The sequence below is a fragment of the Periplaneta americana genome, chromosome 16 (genome assembly GCF_040183065.1).
Source record: "Periplaneta americana isolate PAMFEO1 chromosome 16, P.americana_PAMFEO1_priV1, whole genome shotgun sequence".
NCBI lineage: Eukaryota > Metazoa > Arthropoda > Insecta > Blattodea > Blattidae > Periplaneta > Periplaneta americana.
In genome coordinates this window covers 40,959,341-40,978,277 of record NC_091132.1, presented here as the reverse complement: position 1 = coordinate 40,978,277, position 18,937 = coordinate 40,959,341, and the positions used below count along the sequence as shown (strand labels likewise).

At 36.3% G+C, this 18,937-nt stretch overlaps 2 protein-coding genes across 2 annotated transcripts in view; one reads left to right on the top strand and one right to left on the bottom strand.

Annotated features, from left to right (window-relative positions):
- Positions 1–1,941, bottom strand: part of Oseg1 (intraflagellar transport protein Oseg1) — a 36,457-nt gene extending 34,516 nt beyond the window's left edge. Inside the window, exons 1-3 of the mRNA XM_069815371.1 lie at positions 1,725–1,941; positions 1,047–1,156; positions 784–904 (exon numbers count right to left, since the gene is read on the bottom strand). Of these exons, the coding sequence (XP_069671472.1) occupies positions 784–904; positions 1,047–1,156; positions 1,725–1,783 (290 nt within the window). The 5' untranslated portion in view covers positions 1,784–1,941. The remainder of the gene's footprint in view (positions 1–783; positions 905–1,046; positions 1,157–1,724) is intronic.
- Position 1,942: 1 nt separating this feature from the next.
- On the top strand, positions 1,943–17,158 carry LOC138692237 (zinc finger protein 845-like). The gene is made up of 4 exons (XM_069815370.1): positions 1,943–2,265; positions 7,632–7,995; positions 8,232–8,290; positions 13,244–17,158. The coding sequence occupies exons 1-4, from the start codon at positions 2,233–2,235 to the stop codon at positions 16,397–16,399; spliced, it is 3,612 nt and encodes a 1,203-aa protein (XP_069671471.1). The 5' UTR covers positions 1,943–2,232; the 3' UTR covers positions 16,400–17,158.
- The last annotated feature ends 1,779 nt before the right edge of the window (positions 17,159–18,937 follow it).

Below are 18,937 nucleotides of genomic sequence, written 5' to 3'. Positions count from 1 at the left end.
CACATCACGTCACGTCACAAATATATCATAACATATAAAATAACCTACTAAAAAAAATCATGTCATATCATATCATATTTCTTATTTTTTTATTTTATTGGGTTATTTTACGATGTTGTATCAACATCTAAGTTATTTAGCGTCTGAATGAAATGAAGGTGATAATGCCGGTGAAATGAGTCCGGGGTCCAGCACCGAAAGTTACCCAGCATTTGCTCGTATTGGGTTGAGGGAAAACCCCGGAAAAAACCTCAACCAGGTAACTTGCCTCGACCGGGATTCGAACCCGGGCCACCTGGTTTCACGGCCAGATGCGCTGACTGTTACTCCACAGGTGTGGACCATATCATATATCATATCTCTGTAGGTACTGTAAAGGCAGGCATTTTCATACTCTCGTGTAAAGGTAGGAGTGAATTTATTGAATGAATTTTCTGTTATTCAAAGATTGGCATCCAATGCTTGCTTTCTGCCAAGTGGCATATGATTAGTGTGGACAACTTATAAACAGGGGACTCTGTAGTTGAATATCAGCAGACTAGGTACAAGTAAGAGATTCTGAATCTTATCAGTGTTGCAAAGTATTCTCATATCTTTAACAATTCAATAACTCAAAAGTTGGCAGTCAAAATACGTGAAAATAATATTATTAGTAAATACCGGTACTTTAACAAGAACTACACTCACGCCTACACTCGTATGTAGAGTCTTCTTTGTAAATGTAACAATAACAGCAGCATTAAGTACTTACTTAACTATGCATTTCTTTTAATGCATACTTACGAATATTTTAGAACACCTTCCAACTTCGATGTCCAAATAATAACAGTTTTGTCTGCACTTCCGGATGCAAAACGTTTCCCATCTTTTGCATAACAGACACAGTACACCGTGTCTTTATGACCTATTACAAAATAAGCACAGCAGTCAGAAAATGAACAATTTTTATTAATAATTAAAATAAATTTCTGAAAGAGCCTGTAATTGTAATAAATGTAATAATGGGTGACCCCTATCATACATCTGTTTCATATGCGGCAACAAACCTTTAAGAGGTTGAATAAGGGAACCGTCACTTGTATCATACACCAAAACTCTTTGTCCTGCTGCGACTACTAGTTGTGACCCATCCGGATTGAAACATAAATCATATATGCTGTAACAAAAGTAATGAATATATATTTTTAAACAAAATACACGACCTTTTCTATTGAATCTTCAATCTCGCTACACACTACACACGGGACTGACGTCTGATTTGTGTTGCGTTATTCCTTGATGAAACTGAGAGATGGTATAACTTTACAAATATACATATATCTGGGGGGAAGGCGAGTTTTCGTAAGAAGGATCAGTGATAGGTTAAGTTTGGTTTGTTCAGGATTTTTGGTAGATTGGTTTAAGAAAGGAGCACTTCTCCGTACAGTGCAACATAATGGTGATACCATTAGGTTACATGATAATTTCGTGTCAAATCCCGGTCTCAGAAAATCATAGGTCGTCGGTATTTAAGAAATAGAGGTATTTGGTACGGGTTAGGTGGATTTATAGGTTTCGCAGTGATCACATCTTGTATTTAGAATGGTATGATACAATTTTGAGATTATTTTCAATAATTTTAAATAAATGTTTTTCTATCGCGTGTTGTGCGTAGCGGGACAGAAACTAAGTTGAAATATCAAAATTAGTTAAACAATTAATTAATCTAATTATTATATACGTACCACTGTTCAACTTTATCTCTATCGTGTACTTTATCGACCCATGCTGGCACAGCCCTCATTTTTAGCAATAATTTGTAAATCTTTCATATCAAAATGCAAAAATTGTTGAAAACAAATAGATTCGGCAGGAATGTTTTGTTTCGATACCGTTGTCAAGGCAACGATTACGTAGATTAGTCGCCATTTTATATACTGACGTCATTTTGGGTAGTGTTCTGTGATGAATTTCCGTGTTGAAGTGATAAATGATTATTTATAAGTATTGAACTAAAAAAAATAACATTTATTATTTCGGTGTTAATTTGATTCGGTCATAAGGTCCACTGTGTTAATAATTATTGTCAAAGCCTGTACCGTAACGGGAGTAGTGTTCGCTTATTATTTAACTTGTAATATTTCATTACACGCCATGTTGGTCGCGAAGGGTAGTTTAGTTTGCAAGAACCTCGGGACCTGATTCAGGAGAACACAGAGATAACTGAAAACGTTCTGTAATATTAGTGCAACCATGAAGAAAGTAACATTGGAAACTGTAAAAAAGGTTAGGCAGAAAGCATTTTGTGAAAGTAGCCCCTTTGAACCTAACTAATGAGGGGAATTTATTTAAAACTAATGTGTGACCTGTATACCACCACTTATAATTAGAAATGAATAAATAGTTCAGTGTTAGTAATGCAAATTAAACTAACATTATATGAAGTTATACGAATAGCAGAGCTTATTAAATATATTTGAAGCCAATCATTCGTTTATCGAAATATGCTATGAAATGTCACATATTCCCAAATGTAATGAAATTGAAACCGTGTTTGGCCAATGTGTTTTGCAGTATTTCAATGTGAAGTAGATTATGTCCACATTAAATTTTTTGCGTAATTTGAGCCTTTTTAAAAGAACAATGATCTTGTATACTCTGTATACACCGTTTGTATTGTCAGTTACGCCTTTTTTTTTTTCTTGCACAGGCAATGAACTTAATACATGGGATTGTATTTATTGTGTTGCTATATTAAACGTCGCCCATTGCAATTCGGATTACTCACAATTTATAATACAGAGTAAAGCTCACAATGTGCATCTAGGGTGATTTTTGAAATGTTTACCTTGTGGACACAAAATAAATTGTTGCCACTGAGAAGTGCTTTTCATAAGCGTGATGATGCTCATTTGACAAAAACAGACAAATCTGCTCTTTTAGTCTAAGATAAATTGTTTCCAATGAGGAATCCGTATATTAAAGCTGTTACTTATTTAAATGGTGTGATAAAAAAAGAGCAGATGTTAAGCATATCACTGCCACTTCATACCAACGACATAGGCCTATTGTATTTTTGATCCAGAGAAAATACACTATGGTGGTGCTACGAAATGGCGGTGATGTGCTGAACATTTAATCTGAAAGAACAGATCGCCAGCAGGGGAAGTTATCCCCACTCTCGCCGCACGCTTGCTACACAGTACCTGCCCGCTCTGTCTGCTATGTACCCCCGCCCCGAAATGTACATTCGACACTCACGCATTTAGCATCACACAACACACTTAAATTACACCTATTAACTAGCTCATTTCCGTCAAAATTAAATGTGCAGTCGACATTCTATCTATGGCTCTTCGGCCCGTTTTTGGGCCATGGCCTCCCCAATTCTTCTCTATCCCTTGCTGCCACCTACCAGGTCCGCAATCGCAGCAAACTGGTAGTATCTTCTTGAACCATACCCTCTCATGTATTCCATGGCCTTCCAACAGGTATTTTTCCTCCATATTGCCCCTCTAAAGTTCTCCTTGGTATCCTTCCCTTCTCAATCTTGACTATATGTCCAGCCCATTGCAGTCTCCTGATCTTTATGCAAGTTGACAAAGCTATATCATTGGATAAGGTGTATAATTCATGATTACATCGGATTCTCCATTTTCCTTTCTTACCACTGGTCCAAATATCCTCCTTAACACCTTTCTTTCAGAGTTGTCAACTGCATTCTGTGATTTTTTTGTGAAAGTCCAGTTTTCACTTCCATATATAATTATACTCGGATCATTGTTTTATATAATTCAATGTGACTTCTGCAATTAGCTCCACAGTACCTAATTAGAGGAATAAGTGAATAATATGCTTTATTAGCGACTTTAATTCGATTCTGGATTTTTATGAACTCTCTTTATTGTCATGCGTGATAGTTATACCTAAATATTTAAATTCATTTACTACTTTTATTTTTTGGTTGGAGATCTGTATATCTACATCCTGGTTTCTTCTTTTTCTTTTGAGTATGATGACCTTTGTTTTTGCCTCATTTATTTTCAAACCGATTTCAGCTGCAGTCCTTTCCAATTTTTCTAATATTTTTATCACTGGTCTTTGTTCTCTTCTCATTATGTTTATATCATCTATTTGTGTAGACTTGTATTCCAGAGTACTGTGTACATCTATCTGTGCTTTTCTTATAGCATGCTCTAACACTAAATTAAATAGTAATGGGGCCAGCCCGTCACCTTGTTTCAAACCTTGGTTCACATTGAAGAAATGCCCTAATTCTCATTGTATCTGGATGCAGAATACTGTCTCTTTCATAGTTAGGCTATCTCCATCAATCTGATGAGTTTACCAGGTATTTGAAATTCCTGTAGTATTTTTCGAATAACCGTCCATCTAATAGAGTCATAGCAATTGACATTCACGTGGTAAAAATTACATGTATTAACTAGCTCATTTCCGCAAAAATTAGATGTGCATTAGGGTTTTCTATAGCACGCGATGCTGGTTTTTTAACGAAAAAAGGGAAAAATGGTCTAATTTTCAAGGGGAAGGTACCGTAGTTTGAAATGTAAATAATTCATATTGGATGTCAGTCGACTTGAAATCATATTCATATATTATATTATATATGATACGGTATATATATTTCTCAACATACGAGGCCTGTCTAAAAAGTATCCGACCTTTAGCCAGAAAAAATATTTCAAATACCTGACGGGGTTGGGACCCTAATCCCCTTCAAAGTAGGCCCCTTGTGCTTGCACACACTTAGCCCACCGCTCCTTCCACTGTCGGAAACACCTCTGGAAGTCTTCTTTTGGAATGGTGTTCAGCTCCGTGATCGCGTTCCGCATTATCTCTTCTCTACTCTCAAAACGGGATCCTTTCAATGGTGTCTTCAATTTTGGAAACAACCAGAAGTCGCAAGGAGCCAGGTCTGGAGAGTAGGGAGGTTGGCGAACGGTTGTAATTCCATGTTTGGCCAAGAAAGTGTGGATCAATTGGGATGAATGTGCGGGGGCGTTGTCGTGATGCAAGTGCCAGTTGTTCGCCATCCACATGTCTGGTCTTTTGCTCCGAACTGCATCACGGAGTCGCCGGAGAACATCGTGATAGTACTCCTTTGTCACCGTTTGTCCTTCCGGTGCGTATTCGTGATGCACAATTCCACGGACATCAAAGAAAACAGTCAGCATCACCTTGATTTTGCTTCACACCTGCCGCACTTTCTTCGGCTTTGGAGACTCAGGATGCTTCCATTGCGACGAATGTCTTTTTGTTTCTGGGTCGTACCCGTACACCCATGACTCATCTCCAGTAATCACAGTGTTCAGAAACCCAGGATCAGTGTTGGCGGTGTCCAGAAGGTCCTGTGCAACGTCACGACGGAGGTCTTTTTGTTCCGGGGACAACAACTTGGGCACGAATTTCGCAGCCACTCGGTTCATGTTCAAATCATCACGCAAAATTGCATGTGCAGAATCTTTACTCACTCCAACCTCTTCGGCAATCTCCCGCACGGTCAAACGACGATCTGCCATCACCAAATTTCGCACCCTCTCAACAACAGCTGCACTCCGAGCAGTTTGGGGCCTACCACAACGCTGCTCACTCTCCGCTGATGTGCGGCCATCTTTGAATCGGTTGAACCACTCCTTAATTTGTGTTACACCCATCGCATCTTCCCCAAACACCTGCTGAATCTTACGAATTGTTTGACTTTGAGAATCACAAAGCTTTTGACAAAATTTGATGCAGTATCTTTGCTCAATTCGTTCAGTCATCTTACGAGAAAACTAAATCCGACAAACACTTAGAACAGCACCTTACTTGGCGACCACCAGCCAGTGACTGGCACAAGCGAATGCGGTGAAAAAATTCAAGCATGCGCATTACGGTTCCTCCTTCTACCGTGCAAAGTGGCGCCGCCTTAGAATCACTACTTTGCGCGGGAAAATTTAAGGTCGGATACTTTTTAGACAGGCCTCGTATTCGGTCCTGTTGGCCCTTCACATTTCTGTATTTAGGCCAGCATTCCCTTACTTACACTATTTACAACTTTAAACACAGACGTATTTTGATACTTGAAGCCTGTTCTTATTATGTCTTTCATGTCCCTTTATTTTCACTTGACCACCCTTCTAATTTATGCACTACTATTCTACTTCCCTTCTCTTATTCTCAGTTCACTAAAAACCATTCCTACCTTCAACATCATTCTCTACTTTCTCATAACTAAATATTTTCTTCAACAATAGGCCTACATATAACTTATTTAATATATAAGACCTAACCCTTGTTGATGGTGCAGCTGCTGCCTTAGGTTTTACCAACTGAGTGGAATTTGCTGACGATGAATTCTTTCGACATTCTTCTCTCACAATCTCCTGAGTCACTGTCCTCATGTGTTGCGCAACTTTACCTTTTCTATTCCTTCCACCATTATTAACAATCATTCTAATTCTCTCCTTTATCTCTATTCTTTTACTTTCATCAATGTTCTCTCCATTTTTCGACGCATTTAAGTTTTCCAAACAAAATTCAACATCAAATAACTCCCCGTTAATTTTTAATTTGTCTTTAATTAATTTTGCATAATGTCCATTTTTTTCTTGCTGCCTTCAAAAACAGCACTAACACCTTCCTTCTGCACCTCACCTCCTATTTGAAATCTTCATCTATACTAATGCTCGAGTCTTTCAATGCTTTCTTACAATCCATGATCTTCTCTTTAATCATCCGGTTTGCTAATCGGACCAAGATGAGCCTATTTTCCCCATGGCCCATTCTATACACCTTTCTCACTTGTCCATTTCCAATGTCAATGCCTAACCACTCCCAGCACACATTCATTATCATTTCATACATGTCCATAGACTGTTCTTTCACCTGTTCTTCAATACCAAAGAAAATTAAGTTGTTCCTCCTTTTCTCTTCTTCTAAGTATTTCACCTTCTTTTTTAATAGATTATTTTCCTTTTGTAGATCTTCCAATTTTTTGTTAATACTATTGATGGTCGCCTTTAGACTTGTAGTATCCATTCTCCACAGATCCTTCACCTCATTTATTATTCACTATGAAATTGCTTCCGCATATTACTGCACTTTGCTAAGTTAGCAGCCTCACGGTCAATCACGTCTTACTTGGTTGCTTGCTCATTGAGAATGGGAAAACATATTAGAAAGTAGGTAAAAATTGAAAAGAATTAATCGGTGTAGATAACCTAAAAGTGATTATTAATACGTGAAATAAAGGAATAGAATATTTCAAAATATAACGCGAAACTCACATTTCACTTCACTTGTATATATAAGGCATACAAAGAGCTTAAACTAACCTAGCCTAAGACAGATTTGTATATACAAGGCATACCGAAAACCTAACTTAACCTAACCTGTCACAGATTCGTATATACAAGGCATATGAAAAGCCTAAACTAACCTAACCCGTAACAAATTCCCGCACCAGAGAACTTAGAAAAATTCAAGTTGGAAAAGCTATAGAAAAGCATTATTTAGTTTGTGTATCCTCAGATAACCTATAATTTCTCTTCACCTCTCTTTGAAACTTAACACAGATTAAATATTAAATACATTTATAATTAGGCCTATAGTCATTTCTTATACTTAAGATGTTTGTTGTGTGCTTTCAGGAAAACCGGTCTCGTCCTGGCCTGCGTTCTAAAGTGTACTCCAAAAGTATTCTTCCTCATTGTTTTATATGTGATGAAGAAATTACTGGCAGGGGTGTACCTCTGCTGGTAAGTCATACTTCATATACAAAAACTGGACTTCCGACAAAAATAGGACAGCTAATGGGCGAAGGATTCATGGTTGTTGTATCAGTGGAAGATATGCTTTGCAAGCGCTGTGGTGCTTTGTTGAATCATCTTGATAAACTGGAATCTGATTTAGACATTGTTAAACGAGCTCTAACAGGTTATTTGAAGATGAAATATGGACTTCTAGATGAACTAGGATCTGGAAGGGCACATATAATAAATAAAAGTGTTGAAGGTATGTTGAATTTAGATCTTAATGATATAAACATTACTTAAAACATAGTTGAGAGTGATTTGTTTGTACAAATACATATGTTGATATAGCCTACTATCTTTTATCATAAAACCTATAAGAATTGTATACATTCTAAATTTCTTATTAATAAACGCAATTTTGATCGATCTCATTTCAGAGGATATGTTTATTTTATTTTATTTCTATTTTATTTATTAATTTTTTTGTTTTTTCAGAAACTCCTGGTATAGCTACTGAAGATAGGACAAGTGATGTAGAATATATAATTTCTGAGGTAAGTTGTGGTAAATTTATTATGTATTAAAGATCATAATCAGCATCAAAAATTGAAATCCTGTCAACCTATGCTCCCTCTTAATGACTTTCTCAAACTCTAGTTTTAGCATAAAATAATTAGGTGACTTTAGTTCACTAATGTGAATACTTTCTCATATTATTAGACCAAATAATAATTGTTACAATGACTCAGTTGTGATTCGCAAATTATAGATTCTGGAGTGGCATCCTCCCAACAGTATTAAAATGTCTCTAATGTATGAAATGTCTACCATAAAGAAATATATATATGTATTTTTCACAAGCAAGACAATTGATTATTAACTATAAAAGAGAGAGAGAGAAATATCTATAGCACTTAGGCACAAATTGGTCATTCCATGTCAATTCAACCAGACCAGAGTTTTATGTGTACTTCTATAGAAATCTGGCAAAATTTTAGACTATTTGGTTGTTGCATTTGTGGGTTACAGCCTGTTGAAGTTCATGTGTTTGCAGTCAGTAACTATGATATCGATGAGTGCAGAATGAAACCAAAGTAGACATAAAGAGCGAAGGATGAAAGCTAGAGCTTTATGTTGTTCAGTATACATTGGAGATTTTCACAGTATGGTTTTCGGAAGTCAGTATAATATATTTATTGGAATTTATTTACTGACGTAGGTATCTAATTTACTTGAAAAATGAACAAATGTATATTAATATAAAAACAATTTCTGTAACATAAAAATTTTAGGTTCTGCACCAGCCTTTGTTGGGGGGGAAAAAATCTGTTTCGGAGAAATGAGAGGTTCTTGAGAAAAAAATTATTTTGATGAAGTCTAAAAATTAAGCCACGTAAAGCATCTGTAAAATCACATTTTCAAACTCCCTCCCAAAAACAAAGGAAACTAATACAGTGCCACCTAGTTAATGGTGTAGTGCCTCATTTAGGCCTGCACACAGGAATTAAAATTGTGTAGAGTTAGTGTAATTGATCTGTGTTTTCGTTATCATTTCAGAAGCCCAAAATTTGCTTGATGTTAAAGTGAGTGAAACATTTCAGGTGACAGACTACAAAGGATGGAAGTAATATAACTGCAGATTTTAACAGCTTATTCCTTGGATAGAGTGCAACAAAAAATTCTGATACCCTAATACACTGGTCAAAAAAAGTTAAGCATAATTAGGCATATAACTGTTTTTATTAATTAAAATAAAATAGATAAATTATAATTGGGTTTCTTGGTTCCACAGAATAAACTTAAAAGTAGAAATACACTATTTGTTAACAATGGACTCAATATGAAATGAAAAAGTTGCATTGTTTGGAAACAACGGAAAAGATAAGGGAAGTTGAAATTCGTACATCATCAAAGAAAAGGAGATGGTGCTTTCAGTACCCTGTTTAATAACGTGTTGTTTCTCCACGAACCCTGAGGCACTCTTGTATGCGACGGGGCATACTCAGTACCAATGTATCTAAGCTCTCCTGAGGCAAATTGTCCCATTCTTCCAAGGCAGCATTCCTGAGTTCTTGAATCGTTAATGGGTGATGTGGACGATTGGAAATGGCTCTCCTGAGAAAGCTCCATACATGCTCTATGCAGTTCATATCCAGTGAGCATGCTGGCCAATCCATTCTTCGGATCCCATGTTCTACAAGATACCGCTGCACACTATGAGCACGATGAGGCCGAGCATTATCGTCCTGTAGAGTGAACCCTTCTCCTACAGTCTCTGCAAAACCACTTACTATGGGTTGGAGGATGTTGTTCTCATACACGGCAGCAGTTATGTTCCCTCTATTGAAACCACTGGTGTGCGGCGGCCAAACATGACACCTGCCCAAAACAAGATTGAACCACCAAACTGTTGGTGACGTTCCACGGTCATTGAGGGATGATTTCGTTCCCCTGTTCGTCTCCATACGCGAATAGAGTTGTTGTCAGGGTGTAGGCCCATTCTCACTTCGTCTGAGAATAAAGTTCTGGTCCATTGGCCTCGTGTCCAATTCTCATGTGCTCTAGCCCATCTTGCACGAGCACCCCTGTGATGTGGACAGAGTGCTGGAGTCTTGAGTGGTCTTCGAGCATACAACCCTATGTCATGAAGTCTATTGCGCACAGTTTGGCTACTTACAACAACACAGTGGCTTCGCGCAGGTCATGGCGCAGAGTTGTAGCTGAGGCTATAGGGTTCCTACGTGCAGATAACCTTACATACCGGTCCTGACCTGGTGTTGTTTTGCGTGGACGGCCTTCGCGAGGTCGATCTGCTATTGACTGGGTTTCCTGGAACTTTCTCCACAGTCTGGAGACAATACTCTGATTCACATGAAGGATGTTAGCAACATTAACTTGTCTCATGTTTTGTTCCATCAAAGTGATGATTTTGATGCGGTCTGCCATTGTAAGGGTGTTCCGAGCCATTGTACTGCACTATGAAGCACTATGAAGCAAAACGACACTGATTGAACTTTGCTCGAATTACAGACTTTGTTTACTGCACTATGAAACACTATGAAGCAAAATGACACTGACTGAACTTTGCTCGAATTACAGGCTTTTCTTTACTAGCCGTGATTTGGACGTTACCTAGTGATGCAGACTAAAACAAATGAAAGAGTTTGAATTGGTAAACATGACACGTGCCACATAAAACCAAAAGAAACATAAATATCAGGTATTATTGGGTAAACTGGAAATATGCTTAACTTTTTTTGACCAGTGTACTATGTTAGTCCCAAATAAATAATTTTCTCATTAAAAAAATTTTTTTCTCTAAATATTAACACTATTTTACTCAATAAGTACTATCCATATGATTATGATTTTTACTCATATTAGTACTTGAGAAACTGATAAGAAATGAGTTATCCCTAGGCAGTTCTTAAATAAAATGGACAGTTTTCTTGCAAATTAAACACCGTATAAAGATTAACATGTATCATTATTTCCTGCCATTAGGAAATCTGGCAACCCTACTGTAGTGACTAAGAAAAAGAACACTGCTTTTCATTTTGTGTGTGTGTGTGTGTGTGTGTGTGTGTGTGTGTGTGTGTGTGTGTGTGTGTGTGTGTGTGTGTGTGCGCGCTTGCGTGCGTGCGCGCTCTTTTTTCTCTCTACTTTATTACTTCTGGATAAGGTTTCTAGGGTAATTCTGCATTCTTCGACCAGCCTGGAGTGTCTCTTCATATTTAGCGCATCCAGAGCAGACCAGCTATCAGAACAAATGGATATAGATATTTGTGCTTTTGCATGATGTATTAGATTTTTCTAAACAGAATCTAATATAGCAAACACTTCAGCTTGTAGAACTGAATCGAGAATGATAGAAAATCTAATCCTTGGTCTTACACCATACCAGACTGTCAGATGGAAACTGGTTAAAGGAACTCCTTTCCATTCCTCCCTATCATGAATAATGTAAAGAGGAGGATTAACATAATGAGCAGAAATCATATTGTCCTGTCTCATTTCAACAACAAAATATTCGATGTATATAAATTGTATTCTTTGGAATTGTTACCGAAATTCTTGTTTATGTAGCATTGATCATTATGCTGTTCACATGACACTTCATATTCGTATACTGCAGCTAGTAACTTATTGCTTTGTACTGTTAATAGAATGGTATTATTTACATTGCATTTTTTGTACAAATAAAGATGGTAACACATTGCCATTATTAAGTTTATATAGGATGTAGGATTCTACTGGGTGGGTGAGACGAAATGCCACCAAAGCTACAGAAAACTAGTTGCCAGAGTGCCACTAGCTGCTCCCGGGTTTATGGCTGTGTTATTCTTGGACTAGATGCCATGCAAAGTACATACGAATTTATTCGCAAGGTCTAATTGAATGATTAATCTAGCAGTAATTCATATTTTTTACCATTCTTGTGCACAGTAATAATGAGTCCGCCAATTTACTCAGACGTGTGCAACAATCGAGAGAATATTCTCGGACTACCAGATCTCGCGCAATAAAATATTGCAGAAAGCAGTTTGCAGTTTTGTTCTGAGTGCCGAATGTATAAGTTGTACAGTACAGAATAACGCACTTTTATTTGTAATACTTTCGCAAAAAAGTCTTCGTGGAGAAGGTGTTGCTGTAAGTTCCACTGTCAATTTCTCAATTCCCCTGTGCCGGATAAAACAACAATATACCGACTAGTAAAGAAGTTCAAAGAGACAGGATCTGTACAAAATTAGAAGCCTTGTGTGAATAAACGTGTATTAACAGAGGAGAAATTTACAGAGCATTTACAAGAATGAGGTAAGCTTTTATGTTTTTATCGTACCGCATATTACTATCACTTTGGTGGTAAGCTTTTTATGTTTTTATCGTACCACATATTACTATCGCGCTTTGACAGTAGGAAGATCACTCCTATAGCATGCGAGGGCCGCTAGACTTTTGGTTAAGCAGTGGCATTTCGTCTCGTCCACCCAGTTAATCATTTGAGTGTACATTTTATTTCATGTACTAGTTGAAATTCATTGTATGTTTTATGTACTAGAGTTGTGTCCTGCACCTATAAGATATATTTTAATTCATTTATTCTACGTAAATGGTGCAGGTATGCAATACTAGTGCATACAGAGTGGCCCAAAAGTCACTACTCATAAACAAAAATTGATCGAATGGTAAAATGATACTTTACTGACAGCATATTGATTGATTATATAGCAATGCATTCTAGTGTTTACATTAGTAACTAATTGTCAGATGAAAATAGAAGGTGAGTAATTTGAAATTCATGGGGAGATTAAAAATATAATCTAAGTTCAGTAATGAGTAGTAACTTTTGAGTCACTCCATATTTATGCACATTTATTTTTGTACATAATTTATAATATATCTACGAAATTTTAACCTGTGTTTGATTTGGTTTTCATATTATATGTGTGTGTTTTAAACAGCACTATATTATTTTTGTAATATTATATTCTTATGTCTAACAACAGGATTCACATGACAGTGAATCAGAACCCGAATCATCACATGGAGGAAGTAACAACAGAACCATCGAAATTCTTCTAGATGAAGTTCCCAGTACACCAAAAGAACTGCCACAAATTCCAAAGAAAGAGCCATCTCAGCATACTTCTCAGAAATTGTATAAGTGTACAACATGTAATTTTAAAACATCAGAACTTTCATTGTTCCAGCCTCATTTTTTGTCATGTAGTGAGTTACCTTACAAATGTACTATATGTGAGAAGAGATTTGAGAGTCACAAATATGTTCGAAATCATATTATGGAAGCACATCTTTCCAATTGGACATGCCACTTCTGTAACAAGAACTTTAGTGAAGAAAAGGAATTTACGTCTCATATGAAGACTCATTTAGGTCATAAGATTAGCTCTGAAAAAATGCAAGTGGAGGATTCTCTGTTGGCTAGTGGTAGTGAAGAAGACGCATCATGTGATTCTCAACAGAATATAGTAGGAAGTTACGAATGCAATATTTGTGATTATCAGTGTAATAATAAAAAAGTGTTTGATGATCATGTACGTAAGCATGTTGTGTTGAAATTATTCCAGTGCAAAGTTTGTAAGAAGCGATTTCAAGATAAGGACTCTCTGACATATCATATGCAAGATCATAAGTCTGAGTTGTGTTCTACAGAACTTGAAACAAAGAGTGATTTTCTAGAACATCAACAAAGTAATAATAGTATAATAACAGAAATTATAAGAGAGACATTAGATAAAGAGGGTGAAGATGTAGGAAAGCATTCTGACCAACAGAAGGATGACACATCGAAACAGCTACCTGAGGGAGAACAATTGGGAAACTTTATGGCAGAGAATGAAGAGAAAAATGACCAAGAGTGTTCCAGTGATAGAAAAAATGAAATTGAGTTCTACACTTGTCATGTATGCTCCCTTACTTTTGTAAACGAATCCCTTTTTACAGAACATACAAAAATGCATAAGCAAGAGGAATCAAATAAAGAGATATTTGCTCAAGATCCTAATCAGCTTTTACAGATTGAAAAAGTGAATCTGTATGATGATTCCACAGAACATGATGTGAATTCTATCGACTCTGAAGGAAGACATCAGTATGTTGAAATGGATGAAAGTCTCGAAGATATGTTTGAAAAACTTCATGCTGAGACGGAGAAGGCAGTGCAATCTACTAATAAGAAAGAAATGCTTGACCAGAACACAGTAACTATATATAAATGCAATACTTGTCATGATGAATTCATTAATGATGATGAACTACAGCTGCACAAAGTAACCCAGATGCATTTAGATAATGTCCTTGAAAGTAATAAAGTAACCATGTTAGTTGAAGATAAAAATACTGACTCAGTACAGGATTCTTTTGTTGAGTGTTGCAAAGCAGAGAAAAGTTCAGGCGATGTAAGAATTGAAAATATGTCATCGAGTGTAGGTGATGCAACATTGTGTGTTGAAACACCAGTTATTGAAAATTCAGAAGTACAAAATGAGGAAATTTCAAAACAAGTGACTGTACAGAATAGTCCTCCTCAGATTCAACATAATGAAAATGCAAAGGATGGCTTCATTGATATTTTTGATATGGTAAGGGAAAAGAAACTTTCTTCCAATGATGATGCTGAAATAGATCATAATTTATTGCAGAACATGTGTGAGTCCAATGTGAAAAGTGAACATATGGACATTCCGCCAACACCTACTCTGGATTTGCTGTCTTATATACCACCAGATATGAAGAATATGAATGATGGCGATTTATATGCTGCAGCACCTACTACAGGTCAAAGCAAGAAGACGTATGTTTGTGCAATGTGTGGTTATCGCACACCTGCTATGTTTGATTTACGAAGACATTTTAAAGACCATAAACAGAAATCATTCCAGTGTAAAATCTGCAATAAAGTGTTGCCAAGCACTCAGAAACTGACTTCTCACTTGAGGAGTCATGAGAAATTTCGTGGTAAAATGACGTGCCCTTATTGTTATGAAGAATTTCCTGACAAGTATAGTCTTCAGCAGCACTTACAGGAGAAACATCAGAAAGAGAAGATAATGTATAAGTGTTCATTCTGTAATGAAACCTTTAATACAAAGAAAGCCTACAAGGTACATGAGGAAGTTCACCCAGAAAGATTTTCTTTCAAGTGTGATGAATGTGATCAGCCATTTTTAAAAGAGAAGCAACTTCTAGATCATAAGGATGCGGTACATAGAGATCCACATTGTCGATTCTGTGGAAAAGAAATAATGAAAGCGAAAACTCTGAGAAATCATGAACTACGACATATAAGAGAAAAAGATAATTTTGAGTGTGACATCTGTAAAAGAGTGTTTAAGACAAAAACTGGACTCAGGCATCATGTTGCAGTTCATACAGGTGAGTACAAATATTGTTGTGATTATTGTGGCCGAGGTTTCATGTCCCGAATGATGATGGAGGAACATCGAAGCATGCATACCAAGGAAGAACGATACATATGTGATGTGTGCGGTCGTAAGTTTAGTTTCCAAAGCACTTATTGGATCCATCGTAAGTGGCACGACAATCCCTACCCCTACAAGTGCAGTTTCTGTGGAAGAATGTTTCGCCACTCATCATTACTGGCAGTACATAAAAGAAAACATACAGGTGAACGTCCTTATAAATGTCCTCATTGTCCATTAACATTCCCTGTGGGAGGAACACTCAAGCGACACCTTATTCTTCATACGGGTGTTTATCCTTTTAATTGCGAGAGTTGCAAGCGTGGTTTCACTACTCGACATAAGTATGCTACACATCTTGCAAAAATACATGGGGACTTTGAAATGCTTCACACAAAGACCCAACAGAGTGAATTCAAAATGGTTATTCGTGATGAACCTAAACAAGCCGTCCAGCAGCCTACAGTGTGGGGAGTTACAGACGACTCTGTTCCAGATCAGATGAACTTTAAATTAGAGACAATTGCAGTAGATGACGACACAAGTAAAGACCCGCTTAGTGAAGGAATTGCTTGTACCATAGTATCAGATGATATGTTAGTAGATAATATTGTTCCTACCAGAGTAGTTGAAATTGTTCTGGATGAAACTTCACAGGCAGTTGCAACTGTTACATTAGCAGAACATGCAAATATTCTCCCTGATATATGGTATCAGTAATACATGTATCAATGACGTTCAAAAGTTTATGTATATGAATTGGAAACCAAATTATGTATATAATTTTTTCTTTCCTAGAAGTGTAACGTTTAGTCATTTACACATTTTCCACATCATTGTTATGAAACAGTAACATTTTGAATTAAGCATTTGAGGTTAAAAATTCTACTTGTAAAATGCTTTGGTATTTCTTTTATCATTCAATATTGACATGTAGCTAGTCTCTGAAGTTCAAAATGTTGTATTTATTTTATTTCTTAAGTCCACTTTTCTCTTCACTTTCATAATAGGCTATGTATTGGGAACCAGAGTACACACTTTTCGCTATTCTTGGGGATAGACAGAACTCCAGGTGCCAGCCCCTCTTTTGCAGGAGACACCACATTTAACCCATGCAGTGAGAAAATCATTCAAACCAAGATAAAGATAAATTTACTAAAATATACTAAACAATAATATAAAATAATTAATTAAACACATTACACACTTGAACTTCTTCCTATGACACTTTTGTTAATTTAATGTATTAGTCATAGCAACATAAAGAAATCAAAGTCTTAAAAAAAATTTGGTCTCTAAAAAAACTCAGGTGGCACATAAAATTTTTTAGATGACCTGGCACCTGGGATTTGTCTATCCCTGGCTATTTCTGTGTCAATAATGAATGCCATGATGGTTAATAAATTATGAGTTAAATATTTCGAAATGTATTAATTGTATATAATGAATATAATATTAACTTATGATTATGATATTTAATTTCACTGTTTTTTACTTTGCTGTATATTCTTCCATTACTCATTATATATTTCCAAACATTGTAGGATGAATGTTTCTATTCCCAGTCACTCCCCATATTGTTTATTGCCTTATTCTTACTGATTTAATTAAGCCTGTTACGATGCTCAAATGCACTGTTTGGAGTGGCTACTGGCAATAACAACATAAAGAAGTTAGTTGTACAAAGAGCTGTTCATGATGCATTTGGATAATAATTTCTGGGCTGTCAGGAACATATCATATGGCTTCAATAGTTATTAGATGAATCAAGTTTCTGTTATTCTATTTAAGATGGTTTGGAAATGGTTTTCATTAATCATACAATATCATACTTCGCAAATAATACCGAAGAAACTTCACAACTGTTGACAATTCTTTGTTAACTTTTTGACTGACTGAAGTGTAAAAATCTATGGATCACCTGTGTTCAGCCTGGGTAACAGAATGTTGGTATTGGGTGACAGTCAATATTTTCAAGGTTATGAACTATCTTACATGAATACTTATGCTATCTGCTTTGTAAATACATAACTAAGCCAAATTGTCCTAAAACGCTGGTAGTAAGCCACTTGAAACTAACACCTTTTGTGTTACTGATTACTGGTGTTAGCTGTACCTTGATAAAGTCACTCCATTTCTAATCCATTGGTACCGTGACAGTGACCCAAGTCGGATTTGCATTAATGTTAGTGTGTGTACTTGAAAAACTAATCTCTGGAGAGCATCAGCAACTGTTTTTGTAAGGTTTTTTCTACCTTTTGATGAAAATATACCTGAAATTGATTACAGCAAATTGAAGCAAAGCTTATAACATACTTGAAGATAATGCAGATGAAGTAGCATTCCTAAAAGAGGAATAGATATCTGAAGCACAATTGTTATTTCAGGACTATGACATAAACTGTCTGAGGAGAATGTGCCCGTAGTTTTAAAAAATGCCACCATCCATATTATTGCACTTCTGAATGTGTCAGAACATGACAGGTTGCTTGTGGAGGTCATCCCAACATGTGAGCAATCAGTTCATCACGTTCACTCTAATGTCATTGCATAATTATACTCTAGATATTTTGGCAATTAAGGTCTGATGACTCCAGAGACTAGTTTTGAAGTTAGAGAAATAAAATTGTCATTACAGGTAATTTCCAGAAATATAAGATATTCCCCTAGTCAGTATGTTATTCCAATGTGAAATACAGAATGGAAAAAAAGAAACAAATGAAATATACAATGCTTTTGTAACATAAAATATGAGTTTGCTTAAATAAGTTTATGCTCGACCATGCCGAAATGTACTAATTATACATCTGGTAGCAGTCCTTTAATGCATGTCATTAAAGTACACCTACTCATTAAAGTACAGGTCTTCAGCCAATGATAACTCAGCTTACATGTGTTCAGCCAATGACAAGTCAGCTTTGTACCGTTATAAAACCGCAAGTATCGATTATTCTCGGATATGCAATCGAAAGAGAATTAGCGAAAAGTCACGGAGGCTGGAAATCCAATACCGTCGCAGAAGGTTATGTTCTGTTACTATAATAATTAGCGTTAATTGTAAATAATATTCAAATAAATTCAATTTGTCATCTCGTTTTTCAATGTCGAATTCAATAATCAAGGTTATAATATTATAATATTATCAAGTTTAACAGGACTACGTCAAGGTCAATGACATTATTGTTCCTCGGAAAAAATCAATACTTTCGCGTCTGCGCACATCTCACAATTCACGACCTAGAACAAGGTCACTTCCGA